Raw genomic sequence first — 20,191 nt, 5'->3', positions numbered from 1 at the left:
GGTTTAAAGAAATTCTCCATTTGCCAAGTGCATACAGGCCTCCCTTTTGTATGTCCTGTGCACCTGTATCCCCAGCGAAGGGAAGGGGCTGCAGACATGATGGGGACAGACATTCCCCATCCCAGCAGAAATCTGGGATGTTCAGGGTCTGTCACCCACCCCAAGCACAAGCAAAATTCCCACTTACTCAATGGAAGCTACAGAAATTCCACATCTACATGAGAGACCTTGTAACAATCTGGAAACACTGCAACGGCTCCCAGAACTGTTTCTGTTGGGAATAGGGCAGAGTTTCACCTCCAGCAATGCAGATTCAGAGGGACCTGCTGCAGGGTGGTGACACTCCTCCCCGCTGTGCTGCTGCCAGACATCTGTCAAAATTTTGTCAGGAGAACTCATTCTCTTGGTGAATAAACCAGGAGACAGCCTGGGAGCCACAGCACAAAGGCAGAAAGGGAAATAGGTTTGTGGTGTTCCCGCCTGAAAAGCCTCTCGAGCCAATTCCAAAGCAAAACATATGTTCAAGCAAAAGGGCTTGTTTATTTTAAAATACATCTTACTGCAAGAAAGGCCTTTCTATATTTGTTTGGCATATTCAGTGCCTGATTACTGCCTATGAAATACATTCCAGTGTCTGAGGCTTTGCTTTTCATCCAAACTCAACACTTTTCTAAGCCCAACAGTTTTAATCTGCGGATTTTTGTTTTGTTTTCCTGTAAAGAATAATTAGCTTAACAAAAGCAATAAAGGCACTTTAAAATTGTATCTCAAAGATATTTCAGCCCACCAAATACACTTTGAGATATCCAGCTGCTTTAAAAAAAGTGATTACATTTACAATTGCAAATCAGGAGCCACAGACAAGCAGGACTGACAGAGCTACAGGCAGGCCAGCTCAGCCATTCTCTGTCCCACACAGTATCTACCCACAACAATCTCATTCCTCCCTCAACAACCAATTGTTTAATACTTTTTAATATTCATAAGCTTTTTTTAATATTTACTTCCTAATGTCTAATGTGTCTCTTGCTCTAAGGTAAGCCTTGTCCAGCCCCAGAGTGTGCAAAGAACATCTCCTCACCTTCAAGACCCTGAACTTATCTGTTCTGAAACTACAGCAACTCACTGCAAGAAAATTAACCAGTGAGCACAGTTAGATCCCTGGAGGTAGTGCTTTACTACAAGTATAAATCCTCTTGCACAGCAAGGACTGTTCACCACTGAGTAAACCAAAGGCAGAGACATCCACATCGCTGCTGCTGTGACCTGGCAGCCAGAGGATGGAGCAGAAGAGGTGCTCCAGGTTCCTCCAAGCTCCATCGTGGGCACAGCACCTGCTTCCCAGTGCCAAAGCTTCCCAGCACCACAGACGGGACATGGACATTCTGCAACTGGGCCCTGCCTGCCTGGGGACAGGGCAGCAGCACAGCTACAGCTTCAGTGCAAGCACTTCCCTCATTACAGGGAATTTCCTCTCCTTCTTCAAGCAGTTCTGCTCTTTCCCTCTCTGTGATGGCCATCAAAGAATTGAGGTGGAGATGAGCTCATGGATCCTATCCCTTCAGCTGTTCTCACTCTGTCCAAGCTCCAGCACATCCCTCTGCTCCTGGCTGCAACAAGCTCAGCTACAGCCTCTTCCACCTCACCTGCCACCGGCACAGTCATGACAGCCAAGCCGCCTCCTCCACCACACACAGAGAAAACAACCTCCAAATCCTCCAGAATTCACCTCTGCTGCACGCACAGCCTGGGAAAAAAAAGTGCTCCTGGACATGAAGGATATTCTCCAAGGAAAATCAAACCTCACATGACCAGAGAACTGAGGTGACAAGATGTATTATAGCTGCAGCAATGCTTGTGTTTTACTTTCTCACATAATTCCTTCCAGATTAGTTTGAAGGCCGTTAGTTGTGCTGCTTTATCACAGCCATTGTCACTTGTGCAGAATTAAATCTAAAGCCTTTCAGAGCCACGGAGAAAGTCCCTGACACTGGAAAATTACACTGCCTGTAAATGGCAGGTTTCTGTTCCACACAGTTAACGTATTAGGGACTGCATCTCAGAGAAGTCACACTGTGATCTACAGGCCAAGAGCAATGATAATAAAACACTCCATAAAAAAACAATACCAGACAGCACTTCAAACAAGTTTATTTAAGAGAAATACTACCACCTGGAAAGACAAACCCAGAGTCTTTATGTATAAAAGACTCCACTGGGTCTCTCATTAACCTGTCTCCAGTTTTCTGCCCTACACTAGTCAGGCACAGAGGGAGACTATCACCTGCACTTGCAGATAAAGGATAAAGCTGTACTATTTTAAAAGAATGAAGTCAGGACTACGAAGAGATTTAAGTCTGAAGAAGTCACCAAGAAATCACAGCTCTGCACCTGCATTTTGCAGAATACAGCACAGAAGTCACCTAAGCCCACACAGACGTAGCAGCCTTGAGGGACACGGGATTTCACTCTCTCCATCTCTAATCTTACTGCATTCACCTGGGACTCAGTCTAGCAGGCTGCAGGTGTCTCTGGAGACCCACAGCATCCCTAGGAAGTCAAGCTGTTGTAAGAACCCCTGCAGCATCATGGCTGAATGGCAGGGCACATCTGAGCATGACACAGTGGTTCCAGATACCACCGAGGATTTACCAAGGAACACAAAAGGAATCATGAACACAGCTGCCCTCCTGCCACCTGGGCACTCAGACAATCCCAGGCATTGTCTCACTGGCAGCAAAACCCTTCTGGCACACTGGTGAAAGCCAGCAGCAACAACTTAACCTCAATCAACACAGATTCCAATGGCTAGCTCACAAACAGAAGATGAAAACTAGAAACATATGGCTTCGCTACATGAATATGTAGGAAGGATTCAGAAAATCTCCCAGTCTACTGGGAAGAATACCTTGAATGTAGAACCACACTAAGCTAAACTCTTAAAGAGTCAAGCATGAACCCTGTGCAACCATCATGTTATTCCTCCCCTCCCCGAGTACCAGATCCTCACATCCTGGCTGGAATTGCTCAGTGTAAGCCTATCTGGACCACACATTGTGCCAACAAGTAGGTAGGCAGCAGTTTCTGGAAATGGGATACTATCAATTGAATCCTATGAAACACAGCACCTCTTCTTCTCAGAGTGCAACACAACCCCAAGGACGCCAGTTAAATAGCTGGACTATCCACAAAGAGGAGAAGATGCCATCTTTGTTTTGCATACATCACTTGCTTTGCAAGGCAGAAACAAAAAGTTGCCCCAGGTTATAGGGAAAAAAAAGAGAAGGGAAGGAAACAAAATATAAAAATATCCATCTGATATCCAAACAAGTTCAGTTTCCACCCTCATCCCTTCCCCCCCCTCCCCCAGAAGGAGCCAGTCCTCTGCAACCAGAGGGCTGTGACACCCTGCAAAAGAGGTGGTAAATGTGGACGTACTTTCACAGTACTGAGATCCATGGGGTGTTTGATAATATCATGATAGTCATGTAATTCCAAGGCCTCTGCATCAACGGGCTTGTAAAAGGGCCATGCATAGGCTGCGTGTTTCTTGGAGAGCATCTCCTTGAGGATGCTGTCACAGTACTTGAGGTGCTCAGAGAGTTTGCCCTTCTTCCCTGCGTGCTGGGGGACCTCTCCGTCTTCCAGGTCCTTCTTTGGTGGTTTGATGGGCCGGCCGCCGCTCTCCCGCCGCGCGATGATTTTGGCCTGTTTGGGGTCCGAGAGGGGCGTGGGGGACTCGCTCCGGCTGGCAGTGATGGCAGAGGTGGTGGGGGTGGTCGTGTCTGCTTTCCGCTTCACTCCCTTTTTCTGAAACAGCAGATGGACAGGCTCCATGAGCTCTCAGGCCAGCAGGAAACCCGGAGCGGCCCTGCCTTGTTTTTGCCTGTCCTCTCACAGAAATCACGGTTACTCCACCGGGGTAAAAACGGGACTGGTGAGCGGAGGCTTCAACGCGCAACTCGTGACCACGACACGATGTATTGCTGCACATCACCTGAGCCACGGTAACCAACCACTTGCACGTCTCCAACCCAACCCCAGCCACGATGCAAAACGCTGTTAGCTCTACGTATTTCACCGAGATTCAAGCCAAGGACTCTTACCTCGTGTTTGCCAAGGGAAAGGAGCGCGCCCGGTCGATTACTGCAGCTCAGCTGATGCATCGGGACTTAGCAAGTGTCAGTAACTTAACCACATGTCTGAGTCCCCAGTGGCAGGATCAGGCTACAAGTTCTGAACCAAAGCATATTAATCACCAAAGACCCACGAGCCCTCACTCCCCTGTATTTAGTGGGTGTGCTAAGGAAGATTTTGCCTTAAGCAAATAAACCCTCGCACATAAATTCAAGCTGAGACTGTCCAGTCAGCTCTCTTGTGCTCCTATGAAGGATTTATTTCTCTGGAGAGGGAGAAAGGGAGGAAAAAGTTCCTTAGAGAAATCTAAGGGAAATCTTAAGTAAATCCCAAGCAGAATTAATTTTGCAGTGTGTATTTGGTAAACTCACTCCTCGTTTCATCCTGGAGTTTTAAAATTAAATTGATTCTCAGAAACAAGTTCTTTGGACAGAAACTGAAGTATGAGACAGGTTTCTGAGGAGGACAGCTCAGCTGCAAAATCTGACTTATAATTTCTCTAGTAATTCCCAAAATATAGGGTTAAATAAGCAAAAAAAAAATCAGTGGTTTTGCTGGTCCAAGCAACCTCACCAGTACTGTTGCAGTTCCTTCCCCAGTTTAGAAAAAAACCCCACCAGCTTTCTCTGAGCTATGCTTTCATCATTTTTAAAGCAATACAGAGCTTGCTAAGAAAATTCCAATTATCTAGAGCAACGTTTTCATTTACCCATAAATTAACATAATAAATGGCAAAACACCAATGACAGCTCCCAAAAGATTACTCAGTGGGGAAGACAGAACTAAGGCACCCAAAACCTGCAGGCAACATCAGTCTCCTCCAACTGGAGTGACAGGCTTGTCTTGAAATGGTTTAAAGCAGAGAGGAACATTCCTAGTGCTGGAGCCCGAAAACCTTAAAGGAACAGTCCCAGTAAAGTCAGGGGCTCAGTTACAGAGGGAAGAGATGCTTTTAGGGCAAAATGGGGGGAACCTCCAACCACCTTCTGGTTCCTGGAGCACCAGCACTGGGGAAGGCTCCGGTCAAAGGAGAGCTTGGAACTCGGTTGGGGCAATCACAGTTTGACATCACCTCGCCTGGGGTGCGCTAAAACTGCCAAAACTCTTCTGAACCCCCTAAAACTCAACGGTGACCGCTCGCCTGAGCTCACCCCAAAGGCACAACAGCATCCAGAGAGGCAGAGTCACACGTGAAGAGAAGGAACGCACATAACTGGCAGCGAGGGGATGGAACCCGAGCGCTGCTCAGCCACGCTGCCCTCCGAAGAAGAGCGAGGGGCTGGGCTCTCCATTTACCTTGACGACCGGTGGCGTGGGAGGCACCACGGGCATGATTGGAGCGGCAGGAGGAGGGGGAGCGGCGGCGGGAGGGGCAGTGACGGGCGGGACGTTCGCGGTGATGGTTGGCACGGGGGTGGCAGCAATGACGGGCGTCTGGGACACGGCGGGAGGGACGCTCTGGAACGGCGCCGGCGGGGACACGGAAGACACGGCCACGGCTTGCTGGGCTCCTTCAGAGGACAGAGAGAAATCTCACTGCGGTGAACTGGGGGTTGCAGGTGCTGACAGGACAGCGGGTACACAGGGAAACACCATGGGGCTCTCGGGGATGTCCTGTGCAGGGTTAGGAGTTGGACTCAATGATCCCTTCCAACTCAGCACACTCTGTGTGGTGCCGCTGGACTGTGCACTCATGGGCTTGGCAAAGGGCACAAAGGACACTGATTTGCCTGGTGCTGTTACCCAGGGCACAACAAAAAATGAGAAATTTCTGACCCACGTCAATGTACCATGAGCCACACGCAAGTAAAATACTTCCAGCTTTGCCCATGGGGTGTGTGTTGCCCTGGGACAGTCCTCACCCCTCTCATGCCCTCACAGCTACACTGAATCCATCAAAACATCAGGAAGTCAAGGAGGTGGAGCAGAGGGAGTGGTTCATACTATGCAAATGATAACCACCACTCCCCTAAGCCACCTAAACACCCAAGAGTCCAAAGCACTTCAGCTTTGCCACAAGTACACGTGGTGTGATTCTCAGGACTTCCCTGTGCAGGGACAGGAGCTGGAGTCTTGTGAGTCCCTTAAAACTCAGGATATTCCATGATTCTGTGATTCTGTGTAAAGCTTAAGTCTCCTAATAGCCTGAATGTCCCTGATGCTACACCTGCACTGTTAAAAAACTGCTTACCAGTGTAACGTTAAAGGGGACAAACCTAGTAATTAATAACCAAAGTAGCAAACTTCTCTGTGTTTTAGAGCAGCTTTTATCAAGGGATGTTGAAAAGACACATCATCACAAATTTCTCTGAGCTTGGATAAAGTTATAGATCCATTTAGCACATGAGATGTGGGAAAACAGAGGAACAGTTGACTTTCCCAGAGAGACAATCAGACCTTGTTTAGAGAAAGAAAAAACTGCAACACAAGCTCCTTTATGAACTTTTTTACCATTCTTAGGCATTTTAGTCCTAAATCCATTTAAAATCAGCTCTAGGTAAGCTGAACTAAACTTAGTTTCCCACTGACACGTAAATGGTCTGCACAGCCCTCTGCAATAGCTTAATAAATCCCTTCTGTGGATCAGACTTCAATTCTATGATATTGCAACTGCGTGTGCAAAAGAAAAGCGTTTATACAGGGTTTAGGGGAGGGGCAAGATTTGAGTCCAAGCCTTTGCTGTGTCAGATTTCTGCCAAGAAACCAGGGTGAGCTGCACAAACCCAAATATGTACAGGCCTTCTATGCCACAGTCTGGCATGTCTGACTACCTTGTCTTTTCTTGCCCACCCCTCCTGTCCCTGGATGGGTCAATACCTGCACTCTGGGTGCCCGCTGACGGCTTGCGACCTTTGCCTTTAGGAACCGGGGGTAGTAACTCCACTTCCTCCTGAGGCATCTGGGCAACCTTCTGCAGAAATATCTTCTCCAGGGCTTGGGCCATGAGGACAATGTCGTCTGTGGGCTGCAGAAAGAAGAATACGAGCCCATGCTGTACCACATTTGAAGCAGAGAGGTTCAAGAGCAGGCTTTGAAAAACCCTGATGACGCTGCTCTTCAAATAAATTATGGCACTCAAACTCTTAGAACAAACAGATTAGCTCTTCCCCCTCCTTGCATGCCTCTTCTCATCCCTCCTGCTCTTCTATTCTGCTCTAGCATGCAATAATTACAGCCCCTAAGTACACTGCATCCAGAGAGTTATCAGGACTTCCAGTAGGAGCCTGATAACCAGCATCCTGTGCAACAGCATGGAAGCAGCAAACTGGAACAGATGAGCTGTCCTCCCCTGCTTGCCAGCAGGTCCAAAGGAAGAGTCTAAACACATATTCTGTGGCTCAAACTAATTAATTTGTTTATTTCAGCTGTTCTCCAGTCTGGGTCAATGATGACAAACGACTGCAGAAAACATAATACAAAGAATAGAGGCTTTTAACAACCTAACAAAACAGCAAACAAGCCAAACCCAAAATAATAATAATAAGCATTCTAAATGTGTGTGTAAGTACGAACATATTTATGGAGAAAGAGTCAAAGAACAGAGTTATGTTGCTAACAGACACTATTTACTGCCAGTCAGTTTAACACAGCACTAAAGCATCACAAAACACCTGCAGAGCACTGCATGAACTGCAGCTCACCTCAAAGAATTCCTAACTGAAAATAAAAGCAGCGAAAACTCGCTACATAACCCCAGAACAGAAATCTACCTATAATTAAAAGGCACATTTGCCATTTTAGCTAGTCTGGGGGAAGAAAGGCACGGCACAAAGACAGCTTTGTGCATTTCAAGTAATGTGGTTGCAATTAGTGGCATTTCAAACCCTCGCAAGGAGGGCCCGTTCAAAAACCCGCAGAGTAACAGGGGTAGCTGGGTCTGTCTGGGCTCTTTACCTTGTTATAAATGTAACAGTTTGTAAACATGGTGTTGAAATCCTGCATACATTCACTGGCACTCCAGTAGTAGTTGTGTTCCAGGCGCTTCTTGATCGTCCCCATGTCCATGGGGTTTTTTATTATTTTGTGATAATCCTGTTGGAGAAACAGGAGAGATGTTACATCTCCTGATAGAGGGTGTTGATCACATCTTCCTCCAACACCTGCTTTCTCCTCATTCCCCCCCTCTCAAAAAACACACCCCAAATTTTGTGGAAATTGTAAATGTAAATATATTAAAAAAAATAGCGATTTATTTTTTAATTTGTATCTTCTTACTCGATCACTATTATGAACTTGACTACAAAGCACATGAGCTCCTTCCACAACCACCAGTCTGGGAATCAGCACTTTAAACTTTTTTAAAGGCCGCCTCTGGCACTTAGAGGAGTTTATCAGTGCCAGCCCTGGCTAAAACCGAGTTTGGGTCTCTCTTTTAAGAGCATTCTGGCCTTTAAAAGGCTTCCAGCAGTTTAAAAGGCTTAACCCAGTTTCTCCCTGGGCTGGTCTCAAGCATCTGCAGAGGCTGTGATTAGCCTGGAGATGCTGCAGGGGCGCAGGGCCACGCACTGTCATTTTCTCACCGTGGCACCAAGGCCACTCTCCGAGCCCAACCCTCCAGCGCGATGTCAGGCACCAATATTTCCACTCCCAGGCCGTCAGAAAACCGATCTCACCAACACAAAGCTTTCTAGGAACACAACACCGAGCAGGAGACGACAGAAAAACGTACCGGCAAGTTCAGCTTAATCGCATCAACAGGCTGGTAGAAAGGCCAAGCGAACTGATGCTTCCACAAGGTCTTCACCACAACATTTTGCATATATTGCAGTTGGTTGGTCTTCCGGCCAGGCTTATTAGGATTAGTCACCTCCGGAGGCGGCGGATTCACGGGGCCCTGAGGAGCCTGGATTGCTGATGTGACTGCCGACATTTTCCCGCTCTGGCTCTCACTCGCTGTTACAGCAGCAGCAACGGGGAGATTCTCCTTCTTCCTTTATGCTCCCTGAACGGGACTGAAATCCCATTTCCAGGGTCCAACCATACAACCTAGAGCAAACTAGAGGAAGAGGGCAGCGTGTGAATACAGGCACTTGAAGAAGGCACGTTAAGACAATTCTGCTGTTAAAGAGTGTTTGAACTCAGGCTCTTCACCCCAGCGGATTCATTCCCTGTGACACAGTTTATCTTGATGATGGGCACAGGTCAACACCCAAGAGACAGCAGAAAAGCAATTCCCAAATTCAAAGCCTGCAGAGAGACAGTAAGCTTCGTGGGACTAGTCCTTGCTTCATCTGGCTCGGAGAGCATTTTTGTGTCAAGAAAACACTTGGGGCAACCTAAGAATACAGTCAGGGAATACAGTTAGGATGTAATGCAGACTCCCATGAATGCACTGATCCAAGCTACTAAATCCATAGCTTCCAGCTCCATGTAAACTGAACTGCATTGTCTCTAGACCCACGCTCCCTGGCACTGAGTCAGCTTACAAGTCTCTACTCTGGTGCAATGCTTAGTCTAAAATCCCATAATCGAGAGCAGACGACAGCTGCCAGAGGACCCTCCATCCAGGGAAATGAATAGAAGGGACAGAAGGAAACGCTGTGAATGAAAGGTATCACCAGAAACAGCTTAACTTGAAGTGATCTGAACTTTGAATCTCATAAATGTCTTGCTATGCCCCTTACTGCACGTACCTGGCTGGTTTTGACCCTAGTTTTGTGCCAAAGTTTAAAGATAGAGGCTCAATACAAATAACAATTGATGTTATATCCCTGGCTAATAGAACACTGCCATGTTCCCTCTTAAAGGCACATATGAAATACAGTAAAATACATAAATTGCATTATTGTATTCTGGTTTTCCTTCAGCAAACTGCAGGGGTAAAAATAGCCCAGTATCACCGAGCCTTGTGTACCATATGGTAAACAGCTTTTCTGTGTCATCTTCCATAAACATTGGATATTTCAACTCACATCAGGACTGCAGTTACTCTTCTCATGGCAAACAGACCACAAGCACTTTCTAGAGGCAAATTATTTCAAATGAGTTCAGAGAGCCATACAAATACTCTCACTGACATATGCTTCTTGGTTGCACTGAGAAACATGAGCAGAGACAGAACCTGCAGTAACACAGGAAGGACAGACATCCCAGGAGAAACCCAGAAACCTCTGCTTTGATACAGCCTTTATCATCTCTACTGAATATCTGGACTAAATATAGAACATCTGAGTTGCTGATTAGATGAAGGCAAAAAGTAAACACATACCTAACTGGGAGGGAGCTTTACAAAAATAGATGTGTACAAACACAAACAGATCTGCAGCAGAGAGGGAGGAAATTGTTAAAAACCTAAAATAAACCCCTGTGTGAGTACACGTGCTGATGTGTGCAGGGAGCAGACAAGTCCAGTTATGACACTGCCAACATTTGGTCCACGAGGCCCACCATATTCCAAAGATGTACAAAAAGCAGGGGCTTTCTTGTGCCATGTAATCAAGCCTCAGGTTCTTTGACAACTCAAGAGCCCAGCTTAGCTCAAAAAGGACTAGTTCCTCATCTGATCATGCTGCTGGTGACAGTCAGGGTGATCACCAAGCAGCCAGGAGGGATGCTGGCATCCCCTGGGCGAGGAATTTCAAAACTAGGCTCTTCCTTGGGATTTCACATCTGGAAGAAACTGAGGAAGCGTTTTCTCCTGGTGTTCCATCAAGTCAAAGCAGCAGCAGAATTATTGCAAAATTCAATCTTCAGATCAAGGGGGGATGGGGGGGAACAGACAAAGAATTAAGAACAAAAAAGATAATTAGGAAATTGCCCACAGCCTCCTTCTGGGGAGCTCCCTGCATGGGTTTCAGACCCCAAGGTCTGTGAGCAACATCCATCATCCAACAATACGCAACACTGGCTGCAGGACCCTGGTGACCACCAGTGAAGCATTTTGTTTGCTGTCTTCTTGATTAACAAACTGAAGCCAATGCAAGGATTGAGGAGAAATAAAACACCCACAGAGAGCAGCTCCCACTGCTAGAAAGCATTTCAGTCACAAGCTTGAAACTACACAGTGTAACTTAAGTCTTCCCTTCAAATAACCTAAGGCTAAATATGATTCTCTTTTCATTTGAAGTTCCTGGTGCCCTCCTACATCTCATATTCCATTTGATAAGGGTATTAATTAATTTTTATTAAATCCCAGAACTGTAATTCAAGAAAACACAGATCTAGCTGCTGCCTCTCTCAGACTTTCTCTCTGACCCTAGCCAAGGCATTCAGTATCTTCACACCACAGCTCCTCATCTGTGTCATGGAGATAGTGGGAGCTCCATTGCTCCTTTCTGTCTCCACCCAGCAGCCTGTAAACTCTCTGAGACAGGCACTGCCTCTCCACATGCCCATTTTGATCCTCAAGCTTAAACAAGGCTTGCACAGTCCACATAAAAGAAGGATGTAACAGTCATCAGTGACACAACTCAGAAAGGATTTTAATTAAGAACATTACCAAAAGAAGGAGGGGCAGAACCATGACAGCCAAGTCAGGCAGTCCTGGACAGTTGATCCTCTTTAACTTGCGTGTTCCAACTCACTGGTTATTACACCCAAAAGTAGCTACAAACCTCTTAGCAGCACCGGCACTGAAATGCTGGATCCTGCAGCTGAAAGACAGGAACAGCTACCTGGGCTATCTTGCCAGCACTGGAAGTCCCTGACCTGCCATAAATACAGCTTTAACTGTATTAACTGCATGTGCCTCACTGACCCTTTAACCCTTGGTCCATCAGCTTTCCTCATCATTTGCTGGGGAAGCTGCTTTGATGCTGGATTGCTCCGTAATTCTTAAAATTAAAAGTTTGTTTCTACAGCCATTCTTTCACCTTTAAAGTTTCAAAATGGTATCATTTTTAAGAATGCGAAAAGCAGGACTATGAGGATTCTGGAAGCTGAGGGTTAAAATGCTTTGAAAATGTCCAAAAGTCAGTGATACTGAATTCGAGAGGTCCTGGCCCTGCCTGAGAAATCTGCTAGTTGGGAGACATCATTTATTAAATGAGGAAAGTGAGAGTCACAACCACCTGACATCCCAACTTACCACACAAATCATCCAAGAGGACATTTAAGTAGACTCACTCACATAAACCAAGCAAGTTTACCCAAATTTTCCTGTAACTACAAGCAGAATTGAAATACACAGCTGTAGTCTAAACACTCCAACACATACCGAAATCGCACTAGTATCAATAAATATTTAAACTATTAGGGAGCCCTGCTGTGATCCAGGACATCACTGTACAAGGTACTGCAAGCCTGGAGCAAAGACTGCCAAAACCAGCCTTGACACAGACATCAAGTGCACCTTCCAATGAGGGGCTAAAGTTGGACTTCTTTTAGCCCTGGAGTAATAGTTTCTTAAATTTTAATTTTTAAGTCACTACTTATCCTGTTCCTCAGACCTGTAATGTTCAAGTAGCAGAAGCTGTTCTTGATTTTCCTGGCTGCACAAGTACAGTTCTGATATTATAAATGTAAAGTACACCCTAAAGTGCTGTCGCACACGAAGAGTGAACACTGCTTCCCACACCGAGCATTTCTCCTCCTCCTTATTCAGTCTGAGACGATAATTAAAAGCAAAATCAAAACCCTCAAATAAATCTTGCTCCTCTGAAGCTTAAGTCTGTCTTTTTGTGCTAAGTTGCAACCTCAGCGTGGCATCCAGCAAGGCCACAGGCTTTGGCACAACCCTCAGCCAAACCACTCATCAAAAAAAAAACCCAGCTGGGTTGGGAGGGTTTTTTTTGTTTGTTTTTTTTTTGTTTGTTTGTTTTTTAAAAACCTTTTCTTTCATTGAGTTGCTTGCACGGGTCAGTCAGCGGAGAGACAGTTGGCGTGGAGGAAACATGTTAATAATTCCCTGTGCTAGCAAGAGAACATTTCACTCGGCTGATGCAGCCCACAGGCTGTCTGCAGTGGTGGGGACTATTTTAAAAGCAGCTATAAAGCCCTGTGAAGTGTGCAGCGTGCCAGCACTCCTGCTGCTCCAGCCAACGGCCCTGCACTTCCTCTGGCAGTGCCCGGCGTTTAACGGATGGCTCCTCCCGAGCTGCCGTTCGCGCAGGACCGGATGGCATTTGTTTCGATTGCTAAATTAGAAGGTAGCAATCTTTATGTTAGCAGGAGAGCCCAACAACTCCTTTTCCCCCCACCCCCCCACTCCCCCTTGTTATAGTATTTCTGTGTGGTTCCTTGGACGCTGATCAAAACCTGGCGCAATTCCAGCCCTGACAGGAACAGCGACATAAATCTTCCCATCAGGGAAAATTATCGAGTTTAAGGGATGTTCCTTGACCTCCTCGTTATCTCCACATTATTATTTGCGTTACAGTGGCACATGGAAGCTGGGCAGAGACCAAGGTCCCTCGGTACTTTGCACTCTGCAGACACAAGACCCTGTTCCGACCTCAAAGAGCTGGTGCTCACAACTCACACGTTACACCGTGGTGAGGTGGTTTGTCCATGGAAACCCAGCGAGTGGCAGAGCTGAGAGCAGAGTCCTGAGCCCGGGTGGTGTTTGGCCCTGTGTTCATTCCCTGTGTCAGGGAAACAGCACTGCTCACACAAGACATGAAAAGCAGCAACTGAGCCTTTCTAGGGTAGGATGGAGCCAGCAGCCAGACCCACAGGGACTCGGCAGGGCCATCAGAGCAGGCATCCTCGTGCTGCTGCTCCAAGCACTGCTCCCCAACACTGGCTCCTTGCAGCCACCAAAGGAGAGGCTTGGTCCATTTTTCCCTGAGAGCAGCAAGAGTTGGAAGTTTGGTCAGATTTGCCACCAGATGCAACTCCTCATCTCAGAGAACCAGCCCAATCATGATCATCTCACGCAGACTTTCTCTGCAGGGGAGGTTTAGCAATACCACTAAACCTCAACATGACCTTTATGTCAGATAACATTATTATTTAAAGGTTGCACCTATTTCATTCTATGGCTGTAGAAAGTAAGGGCTACATCATTCCTCCAGGGTCCTCCATAAGGAAACAAAGCTGGTGGATATCCTTGTCCTCCTCTCCTCTGCTTTCCTTTCCCTTCACAGTCCCACATCGGAAATCAGCTTTCACTACCTACTAAACTCATGTTAACAGGGATATCCCCTTCAAACTCAAGGGATCTGCAATTTGAGACCCAGACTTGAGGACAGACAAGTTGCTTTATCAGCCAACACTGCCCTGGCAGACACAAACACACGATACACACAATATGCCACCCCTTCAAGACTCGAGGATGAAGCATTTACACTTGGCTTCACTGCAGGATCTGGGAGTTTGGCTTGTGAGTGCCCCCGTGGCAAACTGCAGCTTTGCACTCTGAAAGCTGTCCTTGTTGTCTCCCAAATCATTAATTCCACACATCAGAGATTTGCTTTCCATGCATATTATTTTGAGCACCGCCCTAATAACATCCTGAGACTGGGAGATGCAGTGTCCTGAACTTACCTCTGCATGAGGGAAGGAAAAAGATCACAGCAGATTAAGCCAATTCCTTGGCTTTTGACTTGGTTAGTTTAATGCTCATCAGATTATGCAGATGGATTTCCCACCCTTGGTCTCCCCTTGGCTATTATAGAACAGGTGTTTCCTCAGTAAGGAGCCTGGGGGTTCCTAACTAGTAGGGAGGAATCAGCCAGAACTGGTAATTTTAAGGGTCTCCAGTTCTGATACACACTCAGTGCTCCCTGGAAATCACGCTACTTTAGGATGTCTCACATCACGCCTTCAAACTCAATGGTACCCAAAAGTCACTTCAGTAAAAGCACTGGAGACTTTTATAAACACTATTAGGTATCTCAAATAAAAGGATGGTCTTTCTGATAATCACAGGCCAGAGTGTTTCTCTCCCTCAAGTTGACAATGCCATGAGAAGCACTTCTGATCGGGTCAGAGCAAGAATTCAGATGCAGGTCACATACCTCCTGCAAGACACAAATCATACGAGGCTCAACTGCTTTCTAAAGGCTGCAGGTTCAAGTGCAGGGAGTGACGCTTCACACTAAAACAAGTTCATTTTCATAGCTTTGAACTGGCTTTTGAGAATAGTTCTAAGGGACCAGTCTCAGTAATGGATTAGGTATGGTTGACCTTGCTTTGCATTAGGGAGGACAGGATGACCTCTGGGCATCTCTTCCAGCCCTGCTTTTTGTGGTCCTCTGAAAACACCGGAGACAAATTTTAACTCCAGCATATGTTGGTTTTGTGCAAGCTCCTGAGTAACACAGTTAACAAGGCTAAAGGAGGAAGGAAAAGTGTGAGTGGTTACAGAGCTTACTCTGTGTTGGATTCCTGACTGAAAGAGTTCAGCCTGATTTGAGACCTGACTCTGCAGTAAGGACTGGACTGAGATGTGTGAGATAAACCGAACTGCACTTGCAAAGAATCTGCCAGGAGGCACTTCAGCAAATTAACTGGGTGACATATAATGAAAAAGTTAACAAATGCTTAGTTGTAATAAATGAGCCTCTATGAACAGGTTTCAAAGTCCTTGGAGCAGCTGGTGGCTTGCACATCCACATTCTGGGAAGGCAGAGTCAAATTCACAGGATGGGAACGGGTGGGTTCTTTACAGGAAAATGCTGGTAATTGTGCCTCTCACAAGATACACCAATTACACCTTTATGGCAATGGGGAAAAAAAAAAGTTGGGCTGTTTCATAAGAGAGATTTGGCATAGAAAGGGAAGTGCTTGGGATAACCACATGTCTGGGCAGAGTCTGCTCGTGCCATTTCTTCCCAGAGGGGAAAGGTGGAGATACAGTGGAATTACCTTGTGTGACCCACAACAAGGGCTGAACCCACAACACCTAAATGGGGGCAGAGCCAAAAAAAAAAGCCAGACAGCAAGGAGTCATGGATACAGGGAAAGAGGAGAACCTGTTTCAGAGCATACTTTCTCTCTTTTCCAGTGCACTGTAACCCACTGCACTCTTATTTGACAACTTCTAGCATTTGTAGGGGTTACTGCAGCCTCCCAAAAGCCCACGTGCAGCAGAAGCCCTGCAGCCTTGGACATTAGGCAAAAAGGAAGTGCTGGGAAGGTGCTGGCACACAGCCACATACCATACAAGCTCTCAACATGTCAGGAGCAGGATGGCGGGGGGGCTGGGTGGGGACAGAGGACCTCATGGAGTCAGAAACGTGGCTGAGGGCACATTGGAAGTACAGTGCAAACCACAACACAGGCAGCAGCTCAGTCCTCTGTGATTCAGGAACCACTTCAAGCCTGATCCTGCAAAGTGCTAAGCAACTCTGCCCTCTCGATAAGCTGCACGGTCCCTGTGGCTCAGCACCTCACCAACAGAGGGTTTTGTAGACTTATCACCTATGAGATATAACTAATTGGTCAATCAAGATAAATCTCTTTCTAAAGCAAGATTTAGGCAAAGACAGAAACAAACTCAAGCTCTCCGCACTTTCTGGCTTCTCTACTTGGGTCAACCCCTTCTCCAGGCCTCTGTTAGAGAGAGGTAAAATAACAAAGGGGGTTCAGTGCTGCGTATCTGGGGCTGGAGAGCCACACGTTTACATGAAAGTCAGCCAAGGAGGGGAAAAAAGGTTTGGTGATCCCAAACTCAAGCCTTGCTGATGGGCACATTGGAAGAGTCCATTGAATCAGTCACAACTTCTTCAACTGGCCAATCGTGCAAATTCAGAACTGGCTCAAATGCTGTCTGACAGATACCTTCTCTGTTATTCCAGTTCTCCACGTTTCTCATATCATCATTTTAAACTTCACAGATGGACAGAATCTACTCTTCCACCTCTACTCACCCTCACTTACGCATTCAAATCCACACTTCAGGACCAACCAGAACCGCAAATCCATTTGTTACCCGGGTTTGAACCACTGTCACCCTTCCTGAGCATCCTTCATGTCAGCATCACCAACTGCTCTGAAAGTGGGAGACTGGACTGCATGTCAGGCTGATGTTCCTTCACTGTGAACTTGCAACAGATCTCTGCTGCAGGGAATCTCTGAATTCCTGCTTGCCCACCACCCATCAGGCAATACTGCCACAGCACATGGAGCAACAGAGGAAAATCTCCCTTGCTGAGAGCAAAGAGTCCAGGAGCAACAGGTCCATCCTGGACACACAACCTAAGTGAAGCAGCAGGTTGAGGCTGATAATGATTTCAGTGCTGGATGATAATGCTGAATAGTCTTAACCTGATACTCAGTGGCTTCAGCAGAAGTCAGCCTGGGGCTCCTTCTGCTCACATTCCCTCAGGAAACGAAATTGAAACAGATACAAATACTACTGCGCAGATAAACTGCAAGAGGAAACAGGGAGCTAATCTACACCCTCTGGAAAAAAAGAAACCAAAACATAGAGGAAGTTAGAAATGAGGAGGAATGAATTGAGAAGATAGAAGCTAAAGCTTCCCATTTCATGCAGCTTGGAAATGTGATTGACCACAGGCTGCTGTTAAATGCTGGATCATACACAACCAGTCTACTTTTCTAACTACAGACTGAAGCACCATAACCCTCCTCCTTCAAGGCTCTGTCTCCTAATTCCCCTCAGTTCACCTATTAATTTCCAGCCTACCTTCTCCAAAAGCATGGCTTATCCAACGAGCGTTACCGCCGATGATTCATCCCACGACTCCTGAAAACAGCTGGGCCGATTTCAGGCCAGCAAACCATATTTCAGTTAAATGATTAAAAACACAAACAAAATAAAGCAACAAGGAAAGCCCCACGCTCTGGCACCGAGCCAAGTTTGAGCTGATACGTGCACAGCCGAAGCATTTTAGGTACACCCAGTCAAGCCAAACGCGGCAACACCCGCACAGGATTCAGAACTAATGGGATTGTTGGACGTCTACACCCTCACAGGGCTCTCGTTTTCTGCTTCTCAAAGGATGTGATCTGCACAGTTAAACATTTGTGTTCTGAAAAACTCAGCCCTTCCCCTTTATAATCAGCATACGGTGCTCTGTGTACTTTTACAGTATAAGGAAAAACCTCAAACTCCCTCTGTTTGATTCAGCATATAGTGAATAAATTACACATAGTCTTTCCACAGCAGCTTTAGCCCTGATTGTTTCTTTTTCTGCACCTTGATTTCCAAAAGGAGAAATTATTGGACACAAAGCTTTTTGAAGAAAAGGCTAAAAAAAAAAGAAAAGAAAAAGCCACAAGAGCTTGACTGCTTCCCTGCTGGGCAGAACATCTCCAAGCATCTGCTGCACCTGCACAGAATTACAAAAAAAATCAGCTACAAACCAGCCTGCTGACACCTCAGCTCAGTTCTGACACCCCATGCTGCAGTTGTCAGTTCCTCACTGGTAAAATGGGGATATGAATATTTCCACTGCCATCTACAATTAAAGTCATTAGCCTTTTCCCATGCATTTATAGACTAATCCTTTCTCAGCATTATGGTTGTACTAAATATTAAGGAGGGGGGGAAGCAAACTCACAGAGGAACCCGTATTTACAAGGTGTTTAAATAGCATCACTTGGGATTCTGGAAACAACTTCTTTACTAAGTACAACACTAATCGTCATCAAAAGAAAGTGCAAAGCTCAAACTGCCATCTGCTTTATCCCTTTCCCCACACTGCAGTGCTCTTTAAACACACTTCTAAAAGATAAACCACAACACCCAAGAGGTCCTTCGTGACACCTGTTTGGGAGGGGGGTTTAGATACAGTCAAATTCCCCTTCCAACTGAAAAAGGCTACATGTTACAGGAAGATTGCCTCCTCTTAATGAAAGTAAGCACAAAAAGCACTCTGAGCAAAGTATAAAATACAGAGCCCTTGCAAATAGCACTTAATTCCTCTGTATTACCAATTTAAAGGGTTGTGTCCTGCTCTGTGTGCCTCATAACCTACACTGCAATTCTCCCTTACACCACCAGTACTGCAAGGCCATATATCAGCATTATTAATATCATTTACAAGTGCTACAGATGTTATCCCTAGGGGTAGCTCCCTGCAAACATCAACAGACTTCTAATAAACAGATACACATCCGTCTGTTAACTTGTTAGAAGCATTTCACTGTACACAGCAGAACCAAAGTGATTCCTTACAGAAAACACCTTCATCAACAGACCTCCCTTATCATCTTCTTGTGCTCCAGCACTTTCTCCTACTTCACTTTTTAATTTCTTTTTACATATTTAAATGAATAAAGCTACTGTTCTGAAGAGGAACAGATTCATTTCGGGAGGAGAAGCATCACAAGCGTAGTAAGAACGGATGAGCAGCCACTGGTTAAGATCATGCTCTGGGTTTACAACTGCAGCACTGCATCTTTCCCATAAAAATCAATACGTGACAATCAAGCCAGTTTAAGGGGATGAAGAATGAAATCAAAGTGATTGAATTACTCTGACATAAATATACTGCTTCTTAGCTGAGCCACAGTAACATTATACCTGGTAATGGGGCAGAGCAAGTGCACCCACCCACTAAGGTAGTTATTGCAGCTTTGCTGGGAGAGCAGCAGTCACTTGCCACGGCAATTTAAGACCCCCCCACTTGTCCCCTGTGCATATTGCCACCAACTCAGCTTTATCTGCCTCCAAACCAATTGAAGTGCCTTGTGTTTGAACAAGCATGTTGTCCCAGAATAACTCAATGTGTTAAAGCAAACATAGTCACACAAGTGCAAAAGGCTCTATGGGGTCTACTATTTCCGATGAAAAGTGATTTTGCTAAGCTTGGGTAGATCCACAAACTTGCTCAGCTATGCAAGGAAGTTCCAGGTCAGCTGAGGTGTGAACAAACTGTGATAGCTAAGCTGCTGTCGCTCCCTGAGAGAGTATCAAAGCAACTTTTGCTGTCTTGAGTTTATGCATCTGATTTAAACCCCCCCCCAAACAGCCTGTGAGAAAAATTTGGATCTTAAAGTCTATTACTTTAGGGAGTAGAGGGTGCTGTTTCAGGAAAAGAGGGGAAGGTGCTCCCTACTGCCTCAGGCACCCAGGGAACATTGCTCAGGGCAGAAGGACAGACTTCTCACAGGAGGAGCTCAGCTTTCCCAGCACAGCTCCTGCTGAGAGCACCCACAGCTTAGGACAGATAAGCCCTAAGCCTCTCAAAGCTCCTGCATACGG

At 46.1% G+C, this 20,191-nt stretch overlaps 1 protein-coding gene across 4 annotated transcripts in view; it reads right to left on the bottom strand.

Annotated features, from left to right (window-relative positions):
• BRD3 (bromodomain containing 3) overlaps nucleotides 1–20,191 on the bottom strand; it is a 49,312-nt gene that overhangs the window by 10,653 nt on the left and 18,468 nt on the right. For 3 of the 4 annotated variants that reach the window (XM_027887177.1, XM_027887176.1, XM_027887178.1), the window contains 5 exons: nucleotides 8,807–9,133; nucleotides 8,032–8,169; nucleotides 6,955–7,102; nucleotides 5,434–5,648; nucleotides 3,439–3,810 (listed from right to left, as the gene is read on the bottom strand). In XM_027887177.1, the coding sequence (XP_027742978.1) occupies nucleotides 3,439–3,810; nucleotides 5,434–5,648; nucleotides 6,955–7,102; nucleotides 8,032–8,169; nucleotides 8,807–9,007 (1,074 nt within the window). In that variant the 5' untranslated portion in view covers nucleotides 9,008–9,133. Of the gene's footprint in view, nucleotides 1–3,438; nucleotides 3,811–5,433; nucleotides 5,649–6,954; nucleotides 7,103–8,031; nucleotides 8,170–8,806; nucleotides 9,134–20,191 lie in introns of those variants that run through there. The other variant, XM_027887175.1, reaches the window with a different exon arrangement.

This window comes from Empidonax traillii, unplaced genomic scaffold (genome assembly GCF_003031625.1).
Source record: "Empidonax traillii isolate 1590-97213 ecotype Southwest subspecies unplaced genomic scaffold, ASM303162v1 scaffold204:size1584377, whole genome shotgun sequence".
In the NCBI taxonomy this organism is placed as follows: domain Eukaryota; kingdom Metazoa; phylum Chordata; class Aves; order Passeriformes; family Tyrannidae; genus Empidonax; species Empidonax traillii.
The sequence above is the reverse complement of the archived record's forward strand: the minus strand, read 5'-3'. Positions and strand labels throughout refer to the sequence as shown.